The sequence below is a fragment of the Haemorhous mexicanus genome, chromosome 29 (genome assembly GCF_027477595.1).
Source record: "Haemorhous mexicanus isolate bHaeMex1 chromosome 29, bHaeMex1.pri, whole genome shotgun sequence".
Taxonomy (NCBI): Eukaryota; Metazoa; Chordata; class Aves; order Passeriformes; family Fringillidae; genus Haemorhous; species Haemorhous mexicanus.
The window spans coordinates 1,864,757-1,885,575 of record NC_082369.1 but is presented as its reverse complement, the minus strand read 5'-3'; the positions used below and the strand labels follow the sequence as shown (position 1 = coordinate 1,885,575).

Sequence of the window (20,819 nt, the reverse complement as noted above, 5' to 3'; positions counted from 1 at the left end):
CACCGCCCCTCCCCAGCTGCCTCTCCTCGATTGGGCAGTGTTCTCCGCCAGTCAGAGGAGTCCCCGTCATTTATTGGCTGTCGTTGATGGGTCTGGTGTACCGCCCGCCTCCTGCGGTTTCTGGCGGGCGCCGATTGGGCTCTGCGGGAGCGCCCCTCCCCGGCTGGGCCGCGGTCGGTGCCGGGCAGGCAGAGGGTCGGCGCCGCCATCGCCATGGGCACCCGTGACGACGAGTACGACTATCTGTTCAAAGGTACGTGCTCAACAGGGCCACGGCCGCCGCACCGCGCCGGTCTCGGCTGGGACCAGCGGGCCGCGCGGGCCCGGGGCGTCCGCCGCGGCCTTGGTACGCGGGGCGGCCTTGTGGGCCCCCGGCCTGGTCTGGAGCCGGGGCAGCGGCGGGAGAACCGCAAGGGCCTGCCCGCTCCGTCCCGTCCCGGTCGGCGTGGGCTGTGCGCCAGCAGCTGGGCTGCGAACCCCGGGGGCGACCGGAGCCACGGCGGGGAGCGGGCGGGCCCGGGCCGGATCTGTGCCCGGCGGTGCCTGTGGTTGTCTGGAGATCGCCCGGAGTCGAGTCGGAGCTGCAAAACCGTAAGCTTCGGTGGAGGCTCCTTCGCAGGTCCCCGCTGAGCGCCGGTACTGGGAGCCTGGGACCGTAGGGGTGTTAACTGGTTGTGCTGATGGGTGTTTGCCGCGCCTGCCCTGCCTCTTCCTCTGGCATGTCGGGTTGTCCAGGGCTGTTGTGAGGGCTCGGTGCTGCTCCTCCTGCGCTGGCTCTGGGGGCAGCCGGAGGATGTCATCCTGTGGGATGTCTTTGGGGTTTCTGTCCCGTGGGGTGTTTCCCCAGGCCGGCCTCCTGCCTGTCCAGAGGCACAAGCTGACCAGTTTCCTGGAGCATCCCACAGCTCTGCCTGTGAGGCCCGAGGAGCAGTGCAGGTGGGTGTAGCACCCTCATCTTTGGTTTCACAGCCTGTTTTTGCACTAGATCTACTGTTGGTAGGGTGGCTGAAACCTGATTTCCATCCCAAGAATTCACTCTTGAGAAGGGCAGTGCTATCTGTGCGGTCTGTGAGGGTTCTGGGGGTCACTTGCTGCTGTGACAATTTCCCAGGCGTTCGATGCCTTGTTGCTCACAAGGGCAGCAGTGATGCTGAACTTGTGGAGCAAAGAAAAGAAGAGTTACTCATCTGTGGGAAATATTTTATAAGTGTATTTGCCTCATTGCTTTATTTGTTTTATAGTGGGTTGAATCTTGAAGACAATGGGGGAAAAAAAGCCCTTATTTCTTCTCTTCCTGTAAAGCAGACAACCAGCCTGTAAAAATATACTAAACTGTCTGAGACTAAAGTACTTTCCTTCTGAAGTCTGTTTCCCAGGTGTTTTAATAGCCAGGAACTTGAAATCCTAAAAATTGTACTTATTTTTTTTCTTTCTCTGAATAGTCAATCAGCTAGGAAGAATGCATTCATGTTTTAAAAATACTTGCTTTGAAATGCATTTTTAGTGTTATTTTGGAATGAGACTCAATCTAAAGTCATTTGATCAAGATCTGTGCTGTGGTGATGCTGGCACACGTTGTAGTGCTTAATAAAAAATGGGTGAGACAATTGTCCTTTTCTGTGCATCTGTTGGGAGGGGTCATTTGTGGATTTCTTAAAAAAAAAAAAAGGTAGATAGAGAAGGGTTTTCTTTGTAAATTTGATTATTTATCTTTTCCTACTTCTGAGGCTTTTTGGGACTAGACAAAAAATAATATAAATGGGACCAAGTGGGTTGAGGGCTCTGCTGTGGGACCAACTCTTTCCTTTTCTTTTTGCCTCCTTCAGTAGTGGAATTAAACCTCAAGGACAGTTGCCATAATGATATCCAGGACTTTGGTTGTTTTGTGGTTTAGCCCCTTCTTAGCTACTCAGATGACTGTTGAACTCTGTTCTGTCAGTCTGTGTAGTAAGTAGTCAGAGGTAGAAATAATGATGTAGAAGGATCTTAGTCTGGGAAGGTTTATTTTTATTAAATTTAAAGCTTGACTGTTTCCCTTGCCACCTATTTCCAAAGGACAGCATGTGGCAGGCAATGACTAACTTAAGGTTTGGAAGCAGTCTAGGATTGTGAGTGATTATAGTCAGATCTGCTCTGCTGAACTAGTGCTTCTTTGTTCCCAATTTCTCTCTTTTTCTGTGTGCAACCCAACAGAACTGCTTATTTTATTGATCACAACAAAATATTACTCTTTAACAAAGTGTGTAAACCAGCCTTTGGGGGAAGGAGCCAAACTGTGTGTGCAGGGCTGCGTGGGGTAGTGAGGCTGCGAAGAGCTTGTGGCTGTGCTCAGTGATGTGACCCAAGTGAAGCCAGCAGTTCTGGCCTCTATTCCTAGCTAGTTTTGTAGCAGGGATGGTGAAAAAGCAGGGACTTTTCAGGATGTGTTTTGAGTGCATTGATTTGGAATTGAATTTGTGATCTTCGAAGAGTCGTTAAAAATGTTGGAAGCCTTGTACCTATTAAATGTGATCTGCACATTAATTTTGCTCTCAAGAAGATTAGCTATTATCAGTGTTTATTTTAAAAATTAAATCTGAGGTTGTACAGATGTGTGCTGGCTCATGAAAAAGCAGGAAAAACCAGCCATAGGGCAAAAGAGCTTTATTTTACTTTTGTGGGAATTTAGACTGCTCTGATTAGTCTCTGCGTAGCTAAGGCTGTGGTTATTAAAAACAAATGTCTTTCCTATTAGTCACCAATATCTGGCAACCTTATGTAGTTCAGATTTATCACAAACTCTCATTAGATGGTCTCTGCTAGAGGGAGTCTTAATCTTCTTAACCACTCAAAAGTATATATTCTTTTTCCCAGATTAATAAATGAGTGTATTTACAATTCTCTCATAAACTCGATCTGTTTATTTTCCCTTTCTTACCAGTGATATATGGCATTGGAATTTTCATTCTGACTTCGGCTTGTTTTGTACAAGGATCTCAATATACAGGGCAGGTGTATGGAGTGGGATTGTGCTGTAGTTCTGGATGTTGTAGACACAGGAAGCAGAGTGAAGGTGGTGACTGAGTTGATGGAGGGGTACTGTGGTGGTGATGCATAACCCACACAGTGGCAGGGGGTGCTGGAGGAGAGAGAGATTCAGGAAATACTGAAGGAGCAGGATTCAGGATATAAACAGGGCACTATGCGAGGCTTGTCTGTGTGCTTAGAGCCATCTGAAGGTGGCTGGTGCTGGTTATTGATTCATGTTGCTTCCAGGATCAAACCAGTGCATCTTTTCATCACCAGTGTGGCCCTTAGGGGCATTTCGAGAGCGAGTTCCTCGGTTCTGGTGCGATGTGTGTAGAGAGTATTCAGACTCTTCAGCTGTCATTTGGAACTTTCTTTCCTTCTCTGTCATGACTTCTGAATTTGAACAGGCAATACTGTGTGGTGGCCTGTTAGCAAATTTAGAAACTTTCCCAAGATCTAATCACTTAGTCCAGAATGCTGAAGGTATCTTCTTGCCCAACTCCTGTAGAAAATAAGTTTGTGGCTTCTCTCTGCACCTGGGGCCCCCAGTCTTGATATCTTTCTCCTGAAAGTGAAAATGCCCTTTTAGTGCTCAAGATTGGGTATTAATAAGAAGCACATGGAAACTCTAGGAATGCTCTTTATTGAATTGGGATCTGGTTGCCTTCCTTTAACTTCTGAAAAATGCTCTCCTAGAAGCTCTGCTGGAATGTGGGGCAGCATTGTGAGGGGAGGCTGTGAATAACCAGCCAAAAGAGCGCAGGACCCCCGGAATTTTCTTCCAGTGACAGATGGAGTTAATGACCTGAGAGCCATTTGCGTGGCTTATGCCCCAAATTGATACTTTTAAAATGCCAGAGCCTGGGAGATGGCTAGAACATGGAAAGGCTGTGCTTTATCCAGCTGCAAAATAATGGGAAGATATCTGCCTTCAGAAACAGTTGGAAGCCTCAGGGGTCTTCCAATCTGGTCTAGCTTGTGTGGTGGATATTTTTACTTTTGGTTATGGCCAGGGCTTTGCTGTAGGATAAAGCCTATTCCAGCCAGCAGATCCCTGTGCAAAATGGGTGATCTCTGCCTGTTCTTGGAAGGTCCCATGGAATTAGTGATGAAAAACTGTTTGTCTGGGAAATAAAGCTGACAAAATCCTAGAGTTAGAACTTGGAATAAAATCTTTTTTACCTACCTGTTCTCATACCCTAAAAAGTGGTTTAGGCTGTTTGCCAGGGAAGGCAGAGCACTGTGAGGAGCTGGTTTAAGTTCTCCCAGGTGGGGAGTTGTGGTGCCTTGCCACGATGTGCTGGCTGCCTGTTCCTGCCTGTGTTGTGTTTTGCCTGTTCAGCTGTGCCAGCACAATTGTCTGTCTGTGCTCTCAGGCAGATGAGCTGCACAGGCGCTCTCCAGCATTTCAACAATGCCTTTGTGCAGCTCGGGAGCTGTCACAGCAGAGAGCCGGGGTACCTCACCAGCCTAGGAATGTGCTCCAGGGCTGGGATGGCAGCGAGCTGGAGCAGGGTACTGCCAGAGCTCCATCCTCAATGGCCTGACCAAAGAAAAGCTGTAGCACCACTAAAAGACAAGTATGATCCTTGGCCCCGGGAAAACACTGGTGAGCTCATTCTGGAAGTGTGCAACGAAAAGGTTTTTCTGTACTTGATGGGGGGAAATTGGGAATGTTTTTTGCCTGTGTCTGCTTTTCTGTAGGAAAATCAGACCATATGAATGAGGACGATCAGCAAATCTGTACTTAGAACTGGAGCAGGAAATATTCCCAAGGTTAAAGAAGCTCACAGAGGCTAGCTGCCTTTCTTCCTTTTGCTTGAGCCAGGACACTTGAATTCCAAAGGGTATGTGATAAGAGTGTTTGTGAGAGGAAAGGATCTTGGCTCCACTGTTTCAGCTGTATTTCTCTCAGTTGTTTCTTGCTCTCATCTATAAGCAAAAAAATAGAGGGAACCTCCTGCCACAAGATGTGCCTTTGTTTTCACAATTCCTTTCAGAAAAGCTGGGTTTTGTGTGCTGAAGATCTCTCTGCACTTACATTTTTCTGTTATCATGGCAACACCCTGTGTGGAGGCAGAGGTTTCTAGCTCATCTCTTACTTCTCATACAGTCAACTACAACTTGTTTTGCTTGATGAAGTTTTGCTTTGCTTTGTATCTTTTTTGTAGTACCAAATGTCTTCTGTTTTCCCCTTTTTGTGGTGAACATATTAATTAAATTATTGAAATAAAACACCCTATATGACTCCAAAAGGGACTGCAAATAATTGTTTACTTACCATGTTTTCTGTTTTTTAATAAAAATAGAGTACACTTACATTGTTAAAAGGCTTCTGTTGGACAGACAGGTGGCCTGTTGCCATGTTCTTGTCTGTAGTTCTTAAAATGTGGGTTGCAGCCTTCCTGTGCCAAAGGTTGAGTGTGTGAGGGGCATGTCTTACCTCTGCCTGCTGCAGTGGTTGGGGCTTCCAAAGCACTGTTTGACTTTGGAGTCGCTGTAGCAATTTCTCAATTTCACCTCTGAGGACCAGGCAGCTACTCACCACAAAACAGCCTGGGGCTCTTCTGGGGCTGGATAAGCAAGGTGTGCATAGTAAAGACTGCGGTGTTGTCTCTTGTCTCTCCTGTGTCATCTGACTGTATTTCTGGTGGATGCTGCCTGCCAGGCCACATTGCAGTGTGGAGTCAGTGCTGGTATGAGAAATTAATTGTGAAAATGATGTCTCTCCTTTCAGTTGTGTTGATTGGAGACTCTGGAGTTGGGAAAAGTAATCTTCTGTCACGTTTCACACGCAATGAGTTCAATCTGGAAAGTAAGAGCACCATTGGGGTGGAATTTGCCACCAGGAGCATCCAGGTGGATGGGAAGACGATAAAAGCCCAGATCTGGGATACTGCAGGCCAGGAGCGATACCGCGCCATTACCTCAGCGTGAGTACTCTGTCTTTGCTCAACAGAATTCTAGCGGGAGATGCTGCAGATAAGTGTATGGGTAGAGAGTGAAACATATTTGGCACACATGACAAAGTCATTGTGACAGACTTCAGTGTGGATCCAAGTCATAAGATAGCAAATACTTTTGTGTTCTCTTGATTAATACAATGAAAGTACTTTTTAGATTCTTATGTTACTGTTACAGAAACAAATGACAGCTTAAATCAAAACTCTGGGAAATTCTGTTTGAGTTTTGGGATTTAGTTTTTTGTCGGTGCTGAATGTGCTGCATTCATTATGTGGAGTGAGTGTCATTTTAGATGGAAGCTGGGTACTGTTAGTATCAAGTTTTGGTCTAGGTATGGTGGCTTACTGTAACATCCATGGCTTCTGGTCTCAACTGCCTCCTCAGTCTTGAGATTGAAGGTATTTTTAGGAAAACCTGCAGCCACAAAGTCCCTTGAAATCGCAATGACTTTGAATTAGTCACAGCCCTAGGTCCATGAGCCCAGACATTGAATAGCCAGGAAGTAGGAAGGCAACAATGATAATGCTGGCTGTGCAACTTTAGGCACAATCCCTGGAGGTGAGAAGTTTTTTCACCTATGGCACCTTGTTACTCCACAGAGTGGTTTGAGGTGTACCTGTTTCTGTGCTGGCAAAAGTAACCTGCAGAGGACAAAAAACAAATCCTTTGGTCAGGCCTGGTTCTCCAGAGAATTTTCTGATCAGTGAGTTGATTTTTTGTTATGTTACAGATGTGCATCAGTTTTTAAAGGTAAAAACATGTTCGAGTCATGCACAGATTGAGCCATTAAACTTAAGGTAAGGGGAATTTTGTCAAAATGGGAGAAAACCAGGAGGCCCTGAAGCCCAAAGGGAGCAGTCTATAGGGAAAGGGATGCAGAAGCTGATGTAAGAGACAATTTCAAATTGCCTATTTTCTGGAACTGTTAGTGTGATTTTCAGAATTTTTTTTGTGACCCTTGCTCTTGCTGTAAAGGCTGCTAGTCTAGTCTGGGTCAACAACAACAAATTTTGCTGCTGGGAGCTAGTGCAGCTGCAGTCCTGTGATCCTGCCTCTCCTTTGTGCTGGCACTAACTGCTGCTCGACACATCACTCAGCCAGTTCAACCTGCTCGGCCAGCAGAATGCCAAACATCAGAGAAAAGAGAATGATTTCTGCTGACTTGGTGCCCTGACTCAGTTCAACAACATGTCAGACAGGTGCTAGCAGAACTGAGGAGAAATGGTAGGATTGTGTGGAAGAGAGATATGAATGTTATAGGATTGCTGATACAGATTGGCTTGTGCTGAGCTGAGCCCTTGGCTTTTGTTGAAATGGGCCCAAACCTGCGCTGAGGAGGCAAAACCTGTTCCTGGATTAGAGGTTGGTAGATAGTGACAATATAGTCCAGAGTCCCCTCTTTAATTTGTAGGAGGGACAGGAGATATTTGAAGGATCAGGAACAAATACTGACATTTTATTAAGGGCTGTTTTCCTAGTATAAAGTTAGGTTGTCAGAAACCTCCCAGCTGTACCAATTCTGCAATGCTGAGTTTTCCTATACACAGCTGGAGCAGACAGGACATTTTCAGTCCTGGTTTCTGGAGGCTCTCCAGCATTTTGGTACACACACTGGATTTTTTTAGAAATGCTATTAGAAAAAACCGCTGCATTTGGAACTTGATCTTAGGCTTCAAAACCACTCCAACAACAGTATCTGCATCAGCACAACTTTTTCCGAAGGGAGGGCGTTAAAGAAGAGCTAGATGGCCTGTTTGCTGGTGTGGCTGGGACAGAGCTCTCGTTGAAGGGCTGTGCCTCATGCTTTCAGATATTACCGTGGTGCTGTTGGGGCTCTGCTCGTCTATGACATTGCCAAACACCTCACCTACGAGAACGTGGAGCGCTGGCTGAAGGAGCTGCGAGACCATGCCGACAACAACATTGTGATCATGCTCGTGGGCAACAAGAGCGACCTGCGCCACCTCCGGGCTGTGCCCACCGACGAGGCCAGGGCCTTCGCAGGTTTGGGCGGGGGCCAGGGGATGGTGCCTGCTGTGGTCACACTGTTTTGCCCAGGGCTCAACTCCCACCTCAAGTTTTAGTTTGAACCCTAAAAAAGACATTGAAGGCGTTTTATTGTTTTTTGTTTTTTTTATATTGAAATATTTTGACTTATTAACTAGCATGTGTGGCTGGTTTGGTTTTTTTGGAGAATTTTCTTTGCCATTTTTAGTTTGCAGTTTTCTCTTGTTTTTTAAATCTAGTGGTAGTACATGTTTTTGAAACACTGTCCTTGAGCTGCCTGATAGCTGAAGAAAAACACTTCCTCTAACAAGGCTAGAAACAGCAATATTTAGAAGAGAAAACATCACACAAAAAAAAAAATCTCAATATAAAATGTCCATCCTTCCTTCCTAGAGACCTGCTTCTGCTGAGTAGATATCAATGTGGACAGCTACAAATGAATGCTGAACCTTCTTTTAGATGGGGTGGTTGCTGCTCTAGAGCACTGATTCATGTAGTAGTGTCATCTAGTCTCACTTAAATGCAGTGATCACCAGGTTTGAGAATTATCATTTGTTGGGAGAAGTCAAGTGAGTTATGTAAGATGCTGCCACTGCATTCCTTCTCTCTTCCTTACCTGGCAGAGCACTGGTCAGATATTCTTTTGTCCTGAAAGGCCTGGGGACATTCAGCTTTTGTGTGGCTGTCAAGCTTGGAGGTGGAATGTAAACGTACAACTTCTAAAATATCTCTAGAAATACTACCAAGGCTTGCTTATACACACTTTCTGAAGTTTGCTGGTAAGCAAGTACCCTGAGGGTAACAAAGCCGCTTTAAATTTTCAGATGGAGGAGAAGTGACATTTATGTAAAAGAAGGAAAACAAGTTGGTGGGTGGCCCAGATAGTCTATTACTTTGGTCACTTTGTTCGGCTTCTTACTTTTTAACCCTGGACTAAGGCTGTTTTAATCCTAAGGCTGTTTTAAATTGCTAGTGATGGTCTAATTGTTTCTGTTTAAGCTCCGTTACTGAAATTTGCCTGTTCCTGGGCAGGTGATACAGAACTATTCTAGGTATGATATTTGAGTGGTAATCACTTTCTTTTTTAATAAAAAAAATTGCATTATAAAAGGAAAGAAGAAAATAGACTGTTTCAGGGGGTTACTGTTATTTGGAAGTGAGGTCTGATTAGGAAAGTATAGGTCTGTTCATCTTCTTGGTTGCAGAGGAGAATTGTGTCTCTGTAGCAGCTGATATGTGCTTTTGCTGGGGATCTTGCTCAAGGTACCTCTGGATGTGATCTGTAGCCAGAAGAGATTGGTATTTTATGTTGCTTGACTGAGCAAGGGCTGCAGTGGGGAAAATGTTCTTGCACTTTGGGCAAAGGAAATGAACTCCAGCACCAAGGTGTTCCTTGTGCAACAAGGAAAAGAAAAAAATTACTGTGTCCTGGCTGGTTTGGCGTAAAATAAAAGTTAAAAAAACTCAAAGTAAATGTGAAATAAAGTGTTACTAAAATTTTTAACTGAACCACTTCTTATTTATTACAGAAAAAAATAACTTATCTTTTATTGAAACATCTGCTCTGGACTCTACAAATGTAGAAGAAGCCTTTAAGAACATCCTTACAGGTATGGTTTGTTATGGATTCTGAGGAGCAGCTGAGGTGGTGGATCTTCTTAATGGGCACATTTTGTAGTTTTCTGGAATGTTTTGGAAATGAGTGGTGGGAACAATGGTTAGTTTTCAAGCTTTCTAATCTCACCTTTGCGTTCTGCCTCCCACCCCATACACCCCTTTCTGTCCCAGGTGAGGGTTTCTATCTCCTGGAGGTTTCTATCTCCTGATGTTCCATAAGTTCAAGCTAATGCAATAGCACTGTTGTAAAGGGACTAGTAACTGTACTTTTGTGCCTGCACAAAATCTCAGCAGTGAAGCTACAGCCATGCTGGAAGTTATATGTTGCAGTATCTTCTCTTGTACCAAAGCAGGCTGGTACCATTTTCAGACTACTGAACTCTTATTCTCAGCTGATAGCAAAGGTGGTGACTGCGCCACACCAACAGCATCTTCTGCAGAGAAGGACCTTGGAATTCTGAAGGATATCAAGTTGACAGTGAGCCATGGGCAGGGACACCTCCCACTATCCCAGGCTGCTCCAAGCCTTGTCCACTGGCCTTGGATACTTCCCAGGGATCCAGGGGCAGCCACAGCTGCTCTGGGCAACCTGTGCCAGGGCCTCACCACCCTCACAGCCAAGAATTTCTTCTCACTATCCCATCTAACCCTGCCCTCTGGCAGTAGGAAGCCATTCCCTCTTGTTCTGTACCTCCAGGCCCTTGTCCAAAGTCCCTCTTCAGCTCTCTGGGGGGAATGTGGATGTTGGTAGTCTGCATTAAGGTCTCCCTGGAGCCTTTTCTTCTCTAGACTGAGCAACCCCAACTCTGACTCCAAGGTGCCCAAGAAGAGGAAATAAAGGGTAGCCAAGCTGCCTGTATAGGTAAAAGCCTGACAGATGAGGAATGGGTTGTATTTGGTGCCCAGCAGATCTGTGTTATTAGAGAGCCACTAGTGAAGCTTCTGGAGTGTGGGGCAGAGCTGACTGCCCAGAGCTGGAGCTGGGCTGGTCTCGCACTGTGGCCGAGATTTGTGGCCGATCTGGGACATTTGGCTGGATTTGAGGCAACTTCCCTGGCACTTTGAGACAGTATTTTTTATTTTAGTGTTCTGAGTGTAGTTCAATGATCACCATCCATCCTGTCTTCCCTTGCAGTGTTGTCCTGAGACTGACCCTGGTTAGAGGTGCTGGCCTGAGGCCACTCTAGGAGAGCCACAGTGCTGTAACAACTCAAGCTGAGGTCAGGCCCAGGCAAACTGAACTCAAACCCCTCTGTCTCACAGCACCCTGGGCTCCCAAAAGTGTTGAGATGGTCTGGTCATATAGCATAGGCACATGGATAATAAGACTGAGAAGTCCTGAAAAGGCTGTTCCTAAAGTGATTATACCTGGGGGGGAATCATCCTTCTAAGAGAGAAGGAACCTAGGAAAATGTGCTGTGTAGAGTAGTGAGTTGGGAACCACCACAGGGGATTTGGTGGAGGGAAGAGAGTGGGAACAGCAGGACAGGAATTTCCTTACCGGCCACTTCTTTGAGGAATCACTAACGACTGGAAGAAAAAAAACAAAACACCCCAAAGAGATGCTACCCCAAAGCAAAGGATGCTTGGCATCCACTCTAAACAGCTGAAATTCAAATACAGTACTGAGGAGAAAAAAAAAAGGTGTGACAGCATCTGAACAACTCTCCTCCCCCCTTTAGCAAAGATCTGTAGGTAGCCAGTGGCAACAAGATTGGCCTTGAGTTAAAGGTTTCCATTTTAAACAACATAAATATGTGCAAAAAAATATGTCCAAAAAACAAAAACCAACACCAACCCCAACGCCCCCCCCCCAGAAAAAACCTAACCCATAAAACCACCAAAGAAACCTAACCAAAAATCCCTGTAAACAAGCCCTGCGCAGTCCTCTGTGATTTTTATTCCTTACTAAAGGCTTTGGATGTTGCTGTTTTGGGGTTGTGGCTGTATGAATGCGACCATAATATTTACCACAGACTTCCAGGGAAGTACTTGCCCTTTTCCTGTTTCACAATGGAGGGAAGTTGGAACAAGGGCTTATAGTCAGTGAAATAACATAACTTAAAAACTTTTCCACTTACAAGACTTCTTCTAAGTATGCAGTTGAAACAGTATGTTTGTGAAAGCTTTTAAGTTGGCAGTCTGTCTTCAGTGGTTACAGCTTTGTGGATCGATGTGCTTTCAAGCATTAAGTTAGTTTGAGTCAAATAAATTCATTTGGAGAAGTCTGGGGCTTTATGGACCCATGCAGCTTTTACTGTCATAGTTAGGAAAACTGATGTGTTGCAGAGAGGAGCATTGCTGTTACTTGGTGGTAGCAGGTTGCTGGGAGTGGAGGTGGCCATGGGGTAACTTGTTGCTGCTGTGAAGGTTTCCCGGCATCCTGGTGATTGGTGTTTCTAGAGTATGCTGCCCACTTTTTTTTTTAATCACAAAGGCGATGATTCCCTGTTTTAGAAATGAGCATTCTTGCTCCTTTCCCATTTAAAAACCCTTTTAATAATCCCCATTTTCATGGAGTCATTGAAAAAGAACAGAATAGGAAGTGCTATTGCAGAAGGCAGTGAGGACTCTTGTCTTAATTTTTCCAGGCAGAGCTGATATGTTCATTCCAGAACCGATATGCCAGCCATATGTTACACGCCACATCTGATTAGCCTAGATTCCCTTTCAGAGCCCTCAAGTTAAAATCTTCTCCTTCTTGGTTTCTGGCATGTTCTTACCATGTGCTCTCCTTGCAGAAATCTACCGCATCGTGTCGCAGAAACAAATCGCTGACCGGTCTGCACACGATGAGTCTCCTGGCAACAACGTCGTTGATATCAGTGTCCCGCCAACCACTGACGGACAGAAATCCAACAAACTCCAGTGCTGTCAGAACCTGTGACCTTCTCTAGATGACTCTTGTGCCCTCCACTTTGTCTGTGCTTCATTTAGAAACTTGTGTGCACTTCCTATCTCCTGTGATTCAGTGACTCCCTCCTCCCTCCTTTATTCCATTCCCAAATCTTCCCTCTCATATTAGAGCTTTAATTGTAGGGCTAACATCCTCCTGTCTCTGAAACCCCTTCCATGTGGTGACTTCTGGGCTTGAAATGTAGTCACTGATCTGATAGACATGTTTGTGTTGGAAAAATCTGCTGCTGGATATTATCCCATGAAACACTCTTATCAAATAGGCATGTTTGGTTTTGCTAGGTTTTTTTTCAGTTTGGTTTTGTTGTTGTTATTTTCTGGGAGGGGAACAATGGGACTTAACTCTACCAGTTGAAGAAAAAACTATATTTAGATGACAAGGTTTTTTCCTCCCATAGCCAGATATCTCTTTTTCTTGTGTTTCTGTAAACGTGGGGGAGAAATTAAACTAGCTATCCTGCCAAATGCTCTGTTTTCTGTCCTGATGAAGTCTCACAGTGAGGATTTTAGTGGCTGCACACACATAAGAAAGCTGTTGAAAATAACATTACTTATTCTGTAATTACCCCTAATACAGTTAGTCTGGCTGTGTAGTTAACTGTTTCCTGCTTGGGAAATCTTTCTCTATTCTTGTTTTATTTGGGAACAATGAAATATGTCTGCATTGCTTTCTCTGCCATCATGAATGCGTGTGCCAGCTTTATGAAGTGGCATAATATTTATTCATGGCTTATGTTAATCAGTTAACATTATTGTACAGTAAGTGCCAGCATATTGATTTCAGAAACCTTTTGCAGCCTGTACAAGTAGGCTTCTTTTTGTACTATAGGTCAGTGTCTGAAAGCAGGATCTGCGCTAGTTCCAGGGGTTTCTTTGCATGCTGCTTTTTCTCTAGATCTCTCCTGCCCCTGTCTGAGTGAGTGAGGCAATATTTTCATGTCGCATATATACCTGCACTTGTAAGGGTTTTGGTTGTTGTAGAGAAACACAATACTTTATACATTTTGTAAAACTTCTGCAGATGCATAGTATCTGGAACTTTCTCTTCATGATCTTTCACTATTGACCTCTACTAAAATGGATATTAGGATTTCACATAATAATTACTAATCTGTTGTTTTCTTTACCGTTTTACTGAACTGCAGACTGTAATTCTTAAATGATTGTACTTCACTGATGTAACAGGTTTGTCATCAGCAGGGCTAACTACTCTAATTCTTTGTTGTGCTGAATGGGAAGAATGTTACCACAACTTTGTATAGTCAGTCTCTTGCTTGCTTGTGCAAATCTCTGATGGCTTTTCATCACTCACTAGCTCTTGCACACTTGTATCCCCTCCGGTATCCACTGAATGTTCTGATGGCAAATACTGGGTGAAATGATCTAAAGGAAGAGCTGGAAACCACCTGCTACTCCCTGAAGGCTTGTGGTGCCATTTGCAGTGAGTTTTTGCTCTCTATTCTGAGCCTGTACCTCACTGGATGAATCCCAGCTGCATATTAGTGAGTTGATTTTTTTCTTTACTGATACAAAGCAAATATGAAACTGTGAATTGTGCTTGAAGAGAAAATCTGACATTCCAGTCTCAGCTGTTCTGTCTGGTTACGTAATAAAATTAAGGGCAGTTACTTCTGATGGCTTTTCTTTTATAAGATTTCCAGACCAATGCCTTTAATTTTGTACTGTATGCACTGAGAGGGCTCCAGCTCACAGCACAGGATGCACGTGGTGCCTGGCACTTTCACTCTTCAGCTTTGTTTAGAAGTTCCATTCAAGGTTCAAGGGTGCATGCTTGCAGCCTGATCCCATTGAATGAGAGTGAATTCCTTGGTAGGCATCACAGGGCTCTGTCCTAAGGGTGTTCCAGTTCAGAAAGCACTTTCAACACTTAGTATTTGCTTCACTAGCATTCTGTTCAGAGAAGGTGGGAACTGGGATATCTCCTTTTTGGTGGTCCAAGACCAGAACATGAAGTGCAGTCAGTGTTCAGACAGCTGGCAATGAGAGAGTGGAAAATTCTGAAATACTGAAAATATTTCATTTGAGAACAACTGGACACTAGTGGAGCTGGGCTCCTTAATTTTTGAACAAACTTTTTATATAAAGAAATCAGCTGGATAGCATGAGGAGGAATTGTACTGTTAAGAAGACTTATTAGTTTAGGGTGATGTATTAACATGCTTAGTCTGCAAGTCCTGCTCTTAACATGAAGTTTCTAGAATCAGTCTGGCTTGATGTAAGAAGCCAAGAAACAGTTCAGTCACTTGCTTGTCTCTTCTCTATTTTCTGTACTCTTTGGCTTTGTGGAAGGCTTTAAACTTTGTTGCAGAGTCCCAGTGAATGGTCAGTGTCTAGGGCTTAAGTGCAGTTAAATTTATGGGTATTGAAGAGCTCTTGAACAAGTCCATTATCCAAAGCCCCCTCAGCACTGGTGGACCTTGGACCATTCTGTTGTGTTGTGTGACAGAGAGGGGCCTCCTGCCCTTTGCTGGGGCACACAGGGGCAGTTGGTGTGTGCACATGTGCACCCCTGTAGCTCCTGAGAGCACTGGGAATGGGGTGGGGGTTTTCATCTGCTGTGGTCCCTCACTATGAGACAAGGCTCTTCTCCAGGCTGCTGTGCTGCTCTCCAGGCAGAGCCACAGCCCTTCTGGGTGGGTGTGAGGTGCTCCTGCCCAGACTAAGTACATGGCTGTTTGCGACCATAGAAAAAGGACATTGGATCAGTTCTGCCAGGTTAGGCCATCTTCCTGTGCACAGACTGTGGAAAGGGCTTGTCATCTGGGGTTCCTGGTGTCCTGTTGAAACATTGTGTGCTCCTTAGAAACTGCATCCACAACCCAGCCCACTACTGTCCTGGAATTACTGAGGGGAAGACTTGGAGGAATCCTGAGGAAGCTGGAAATGCTGAAGAGCTGTCTGACATTCAGAGAAGCTCTGCAGTAGCCCAGACTCCTTAAGCATGCTTTCCTGATGTGGAAATTACAGACTACCTGTAACCTCAACTTGACTGCTTCATCCCACAGTTTTGCTGTCTGTGTGTCTCTCAGTATTACTGTCAGGAAAAAAAAGGTTACAGCTCTCTTCCATCTACCCCAAGGGATTTGAGGGCTAAGTTTGGCTTTTGTAAAATTCCTGATAACAGGAAAGCTGCCTGTGAAAAGAAGGAATGTGTGCTTTGCTTGCTTTACTTGGATGTTGAGGATGACTTTCCTTTAACTATTGAAAACACTACAAAGCCCCTAGTACTGCCACTTGTGTCATAACACAACCATCAGCGGCTCCTGCTGCTGTCTAGAACAGCTCTTTTAATGCAGAATTAGGCAGGAGTCTGTCGTGATGCCTCTCCTCTTACTGATGGGGAGGGTGAAGGCCAAAATGCATACATAAAAGTGACTTGGTCCTGAGCACACAAACAGCAAATTGGTAAAATAAATTCCTTGGGTAGATCAGATCAATCCAGCAAAGATCTTTTCCTGCAAAGTCAGTGCTTACAGACAGGGGAGTTAGTCTGGGATCTTCACTGGAGCCTGCACAGTACAAGGAGGTTTGGTTCCTGGAAAGTTTTAAAGCTCCATACTTGTATAAATGTAAAAATCCAGTTCATGGGTGACTGCTTGCTACTTTGTTAAAAATATTTCAGTGTGGGCTGTGGAGGCCATCTTTGTGGGGCCAGAGCTGCCCCCATTTGGGTGCTGTTCTGTGACTCCCTGCTGACCTCTTGTGTGAACACAGAGCTCTTGGCTGGGTGTGGTATGGGTTGGCCTGAGCCTTGATTTGAATCAGTTACTTAACAAAAGTAACTGATTCAAACTGACCTGGAAAATTGTACAGGAGGTATTTTTGCTCCTGGTGCTTTGATTCCCTGTGTTCTGTATTGCTTCAGAAGGTGGGGGTGGGATCTGTTTCTGGTTGAGTCTTGCTGAGGCTTGGTGATCACTTCCCTTCCAAGCAGAAGGGAGAATTTGCTTAGAGGTTCTGGACTCCATAGAAGAAAAGAAGATCCCAGTGAAGTGGCTCAGTCACCTAGGGAAGATTTTTTTCCTCTGTAAAAAACTAGAACAGTGTTAGAGGTAGGGGCTTGAATTTCAGCTAAGGAAAATCAGACAACTGGAGGTTAAGACTAACTGTCCTTCAAGTAAAGCACAGTAAGTGGGGGCTGAGGGGTAGATTCTCTTTACTTGCAGACTCTTAAATGAAGCTGGTGATTTATGGAATGTTTCCATGGAATGAGTACTCCAGTACTGTTTCAAAAAATAACAGCAATTCCTATTTTACACTGGTCAGATACTGCATGGTAGTGTTGACTATTGGGCTTTGTAGGCTATAATTAGTAGTGGGCCTTTATGCAACCCAGAAGAGAGGTTCCTTTCATTTACTTTTATTCCTGGTTCCTGTGTTAAGTGCAATTCACTTTGTAAATAAACACACCACTCGATTTTTGTGCATGGTTATGATGTGGATATAAAGATTGCCAAATCATACCGTCTACGTAAAGTTCTGTTCCAGAACAACTGTAGAAGAAGCTGGGGGCGCTCCCGAGCCAGAGCGCGGGATGGGGCGGGGATGCGTGCCCCTGCCGCTGCCCCCGGGGCTTTTGCACTGCCGCAGGGTGCCGCGTTGCGCGGTGTCCCACGGTCCCCGTGTCCCTCTGTCCCGCCGTGGGGCCGGCGCTGGGCCGACCCCTCCCGGCGCTGGGGGCGGAGGCAGCGCGGGGTCGGGCCCTGGGCTCGGGGCGGAGCAAGAGGGGAAGGGCGGGGTCCAGGTGTCAGGGCGGGGCTGAGGGAGGGCGGGGCTTGCCCGCAGGGTCGCTATTGGCCGCCGGGTGTTGCTAGCGGGGTCGCGTTGCGACGCCGGCGGGTTACCCGCAGTCCATTGGGCGCTCGGGAGCTGCGTTAGCGCGGTACGGGCGGGGATTGGAGGGCGGGCGCTCGGGGGCGGGGCCCGGCGGCCGCCGCAGCCGGCGCTGGGGCGGCGCGCGCCGCGCTGAGGGGCCGCGGGCGCTGGGAGCGCAGGTACCGGACGGGGGGGCGGCCGGGCCGGCCCCACGCCCCGCGCCGCGCCCACCGGCCCGGGCAGCGCTCCGGCGCGGGGCTGCGGCAGCGGGAGCGGCGTCCCGGCCAGGCCGGGCCGAGGCGGGCGGGCTCGGGAGCCCTGACAGCCCTCCCGGTGGCCCCGGTGTGCGGCGCCGCTCGTGCTTGGGAGCCGGAGCCGCGCTGCAAGTCTCGGGGCCTCTCCCCCGGAGTGACTGCCGCTGCCCCCGCTGCCCGCACGGGCCCCGTGCGAGACGCTGCCGCCGGTACGGAGTGCGCCGTGTTCGCTGTGCGGGGCCCCCGCGCCTGAGCCGCGGCCCTTCCCGGCCGGGCCGGGCCGGGCCGGGCTGGGCGGGCCTGGGCCGGGCTGGGCTGGGCTGCCACTGTCCCCCGGGAGCGCCGGGGCTGTCTCGTACAAACATCACCGGGGACAGAAGTGCCCGAGGTTTGAAAAGCAGTGTTTGTTCTTTAGATTCTTCTTCCCTGGGCATAAGCAGTGATTAGGAAAAGTTTCTTTTGCCTCTGGGCTCCCGTACCTTTTCTTTTTTTCCACGTGTTTGGGAGCGTTCTGGTGCCTGTTTTGCCTCCCGAGCACAAAGACACGCTGCCTCGTGTGCAGAGACTTCCCAATAGACTGAGCTCGGTGTCACAGCACAGCTGAAGAAGTTGCTGCAGTCCTGTGCTGGAGCAGCAGCTGTTTTCCTCCGTGGTGTAGGCCTAGGGTTTGTGATGGACTTTTCATAAACTGACAATCTTTAACTTTCTGTCTAATTTAAACTCAGGTTTTTTGAGCCGACTGTGACAGGCCAGAACTGCTGGTTTGTGGGATTTATCCAAGGGACAAGCCTGTGACTCTTGTACAGGAAGGTGATTGTGACATGGGAGGTGTTTTTGTTGCAGTCTCAAACACTTGCTCTTGTGTCTAGATCTGGTGGGGGGACCAGGATTACAAACCAAAGTGCCGTGCAGTGGTCTTGGAGGCTTCTGGAGTGTGCAGTTGCTTGCATGTAGTGCCCTCAGAAATGGTGCCCTCAGAAATGGAGCCACCAAGGCGTGGGGTGATACATCTGCATGGCGCTGCTGGACCAAGGAGAGTTTAGGCTGTTGTCCTGTTGGAGGGAGCTGTGCAGAGTTCAAATTTTGCAGGCAGGCAGGTGAGGTGTTGCATGCTGGGGATGATGATGGTGAGCTGGAAGTGTCAGGGTTATCCAAAGCAGCTTGGGCTTTTTATTCTGTTTGTTTGTATTCAGTGTTCTGTCCCTGCCCTGATGTGTGTGATGAAGATCTGTCAGTGGAGATGTGATTATCATCCCACCTTGTATCCTTTATTTGCTCATTCCTAAGGGACTGTTTCTGTCTCTCTCTTAACCCTCTCTATTACCAGCCCTTCATTTTCCTTGGCAGTCTCATTCTCTTGCTCGGCTCTCTTTCCAACAAGCATTTATCTCTGTCTTTCCCTTCTGATGCAGTTTCTAGCACTTTCTTGACCTTTTTCCAGGTTCTTGTTGAGAATGCCTGTGATGTCACTGTGGTCAGCCAGCTGCATTGGCTGTGGCTGGTCCTGCTCGTGGGGACATAAAACCCTGCTTGGCTGCCACTCACATGTGCACAGTATAATCCTTTGAACAGCTGGACGTTAGTCTTGGCTTTCCAAAGCTAAAGTGTTTGAACACTTTTTTGCATCTCCAAAGGATTATGCAGGGGAGTGCTTGGAGGCTGGAAGTGCCCTGATTTTTCAGGTATGTTTGAAGCTGTGATGGTGTGTCACCTATCAGAAACAGAGGCTCAAAGGGAAGGGAGCTGGGACTCTAAAATCCCTTTGTCACATGCTCTGTGACAGTGAATATAATAATTCCAGTTGTGGACAGAAGGTCTAATTCCCCCCAAGCGCACACTGGGGAGCGTTGCAGGCAGCCTGCATCAGTAGGGAGGTCTAAACTGCCAAGAGCAGAGCAGGTGGCACAGGGAATGGCCAAGTGCAAACCTCATGTGTAGTTCATGGTCACTCCATACCAGCTATATGGCTGGGGGTGTCTGTGTGTGGTTAGCTGATCAGCACCACTGCCTAAGTGGAAACAGAAAATGGCATCGTAACTAATGTTCCTTGTTTTGAATGTGTTTGCTCTTTTTTGCTGTGGATTGCACAGAGGCTGTGAGGTGAGGTCATGCTGTGCTGGACGCCAAGAGGCCCATGCAGATGAGCAGAGCTACAGTGTCCTGGCTGTGAGCAGCTTCCCACACAGTTCTTGCCTTCATGGATGCTGGCAGAGGGCCTTTCCTCTTCTAGCTGATTGATGCTGGGCCTGCATCGAGCAAGTGTAGCACACCATGTTTCCCTGGAAGGAAGTAAGCACTGTTTTCTTGAAACAGCATGACCAAAATCAAGTGAAAATGCATCCATGGCAAGCTGAGCCTGGGTATGGGTTCTGAGACTCTGTGAGTCTGAGGGACCGTTGCAAGTCCTCAGGATTGGATTTCGTAGTACTTCTGCAGGTAGAGGCACAAAGCAAAATGGGCATTTGGGGACTTGTTTCACTATGGTTTAAAATATCCTTGTTTTTCACACTAAGAACACAGAAGCTTTTCTTAGAAAATGAAGGGAGGAATCCAGCATTGTGAACTATAAACTACATGATGAGTTTATTTTTTTCTCTGCTTGTCTTTGACTTTGCTTTGGATATTTGGAGATTTCAGAGTTTCTCTTTCCAAACTAGTTTTTTTTTCTCTTTTAGACTGAAGTTTGAGCTGGTGTGTCTCGTCTCTCTCCCAGTCTAATTTACTCTGGTTAACTTATACTTCTGCCTACTCTTAACTCCAGCCTTTCCCACAATAGAGAAGTGGTCTCAGATACTGACTCTTGTCCTCTTGGAAGCACTCTGGGCACGTCTCAGTGAGTAACACCTGGGCACACAAGCCATGAGGTAAACTAAGCCCTGGGACTCTTTCCTGTGAAGGAAATGAGCGCAGCACTGAGCCAGGGTAGGCAAGTGAGTCTCCATGAAGTCTGTACGTCAGCTTTCTCGGGTGGTAAAGTGACACGTTAATCTGTGCTGGGGCTTATCAAGTGTGGCTTATCAAATTTAAGGCTTATCAGCACAGTTCATGTCATGCACGTAAACAGCGGGATCTCCACCTCTCCAGCCCTGGTCTTGTTCTCTCTCCAGCTCCAGCTGTAGCAGCTGTTCCCTGGAACCTGTGTCTTTGTGCTGTCTTTGTTGTAAGCAGACCAGCTGAGCTGTAACTCATTGCAGCAGCAAGGCAGCCCAGCTGGGA

The 20,819-nt window shown here is 46.8% G+C and overlaps 2 protein-coding genes across 4 annotated transcripts in view; both read left to right on the top strand.

The window, feature by feature from the left end:
- Positions 1–94: 94 nt before the first annotated feature.
- Positions 95–16,995, top strand: RAB11B (RAB11B, member RAS oncogene family). The gene is made up of 5 exons (XM_059870132.1): positions 95–253; positions 5,747–5,942; positions 7,784–7,977; positions 9,510–9,590; positions 12,339–16,995. Exons 1-5 carry the CDS (start codon positions 214–216, stop codon positions 12,482–12,484), a joined length of 657 nt encoding a protein of 218 aa, XP_059726115.1. The 5' UTR covers positions 95–213; the 3' UTR covers positions 12,485–16,995.
- Positions 16,996–17,461: 466 nt separating this feature from the next.
- Positions 17,462–20,819, top strand: part of MARCHF2 (membrane associated ring-CH-type finger 2) — a 33,984-nt gene continuing 30,626 nt past the window's right edge. Inside the window, exon 1 of one of the 3 annotated variants that reach the window (XM_059869645.1) lies at positions 17,462–17,528. Coding sequence is in view for 1 of the 3 variants with exons in the window: in XM_059869647.1 (XP_059725630.1) it covers positions 19,841–19,892 (52 nt within the window). In the remaining 2 variants the exon portion in view is untranslated. Of the gene's footprint in view, positions 17,529–17,679; positions 17,813–18,444; positions 19,893–20,819 lie in introns of those variants that run through there. The other 2 variants (XM_059869644.1, XM_059869647.1) reach the window with 2 other exon arrangements.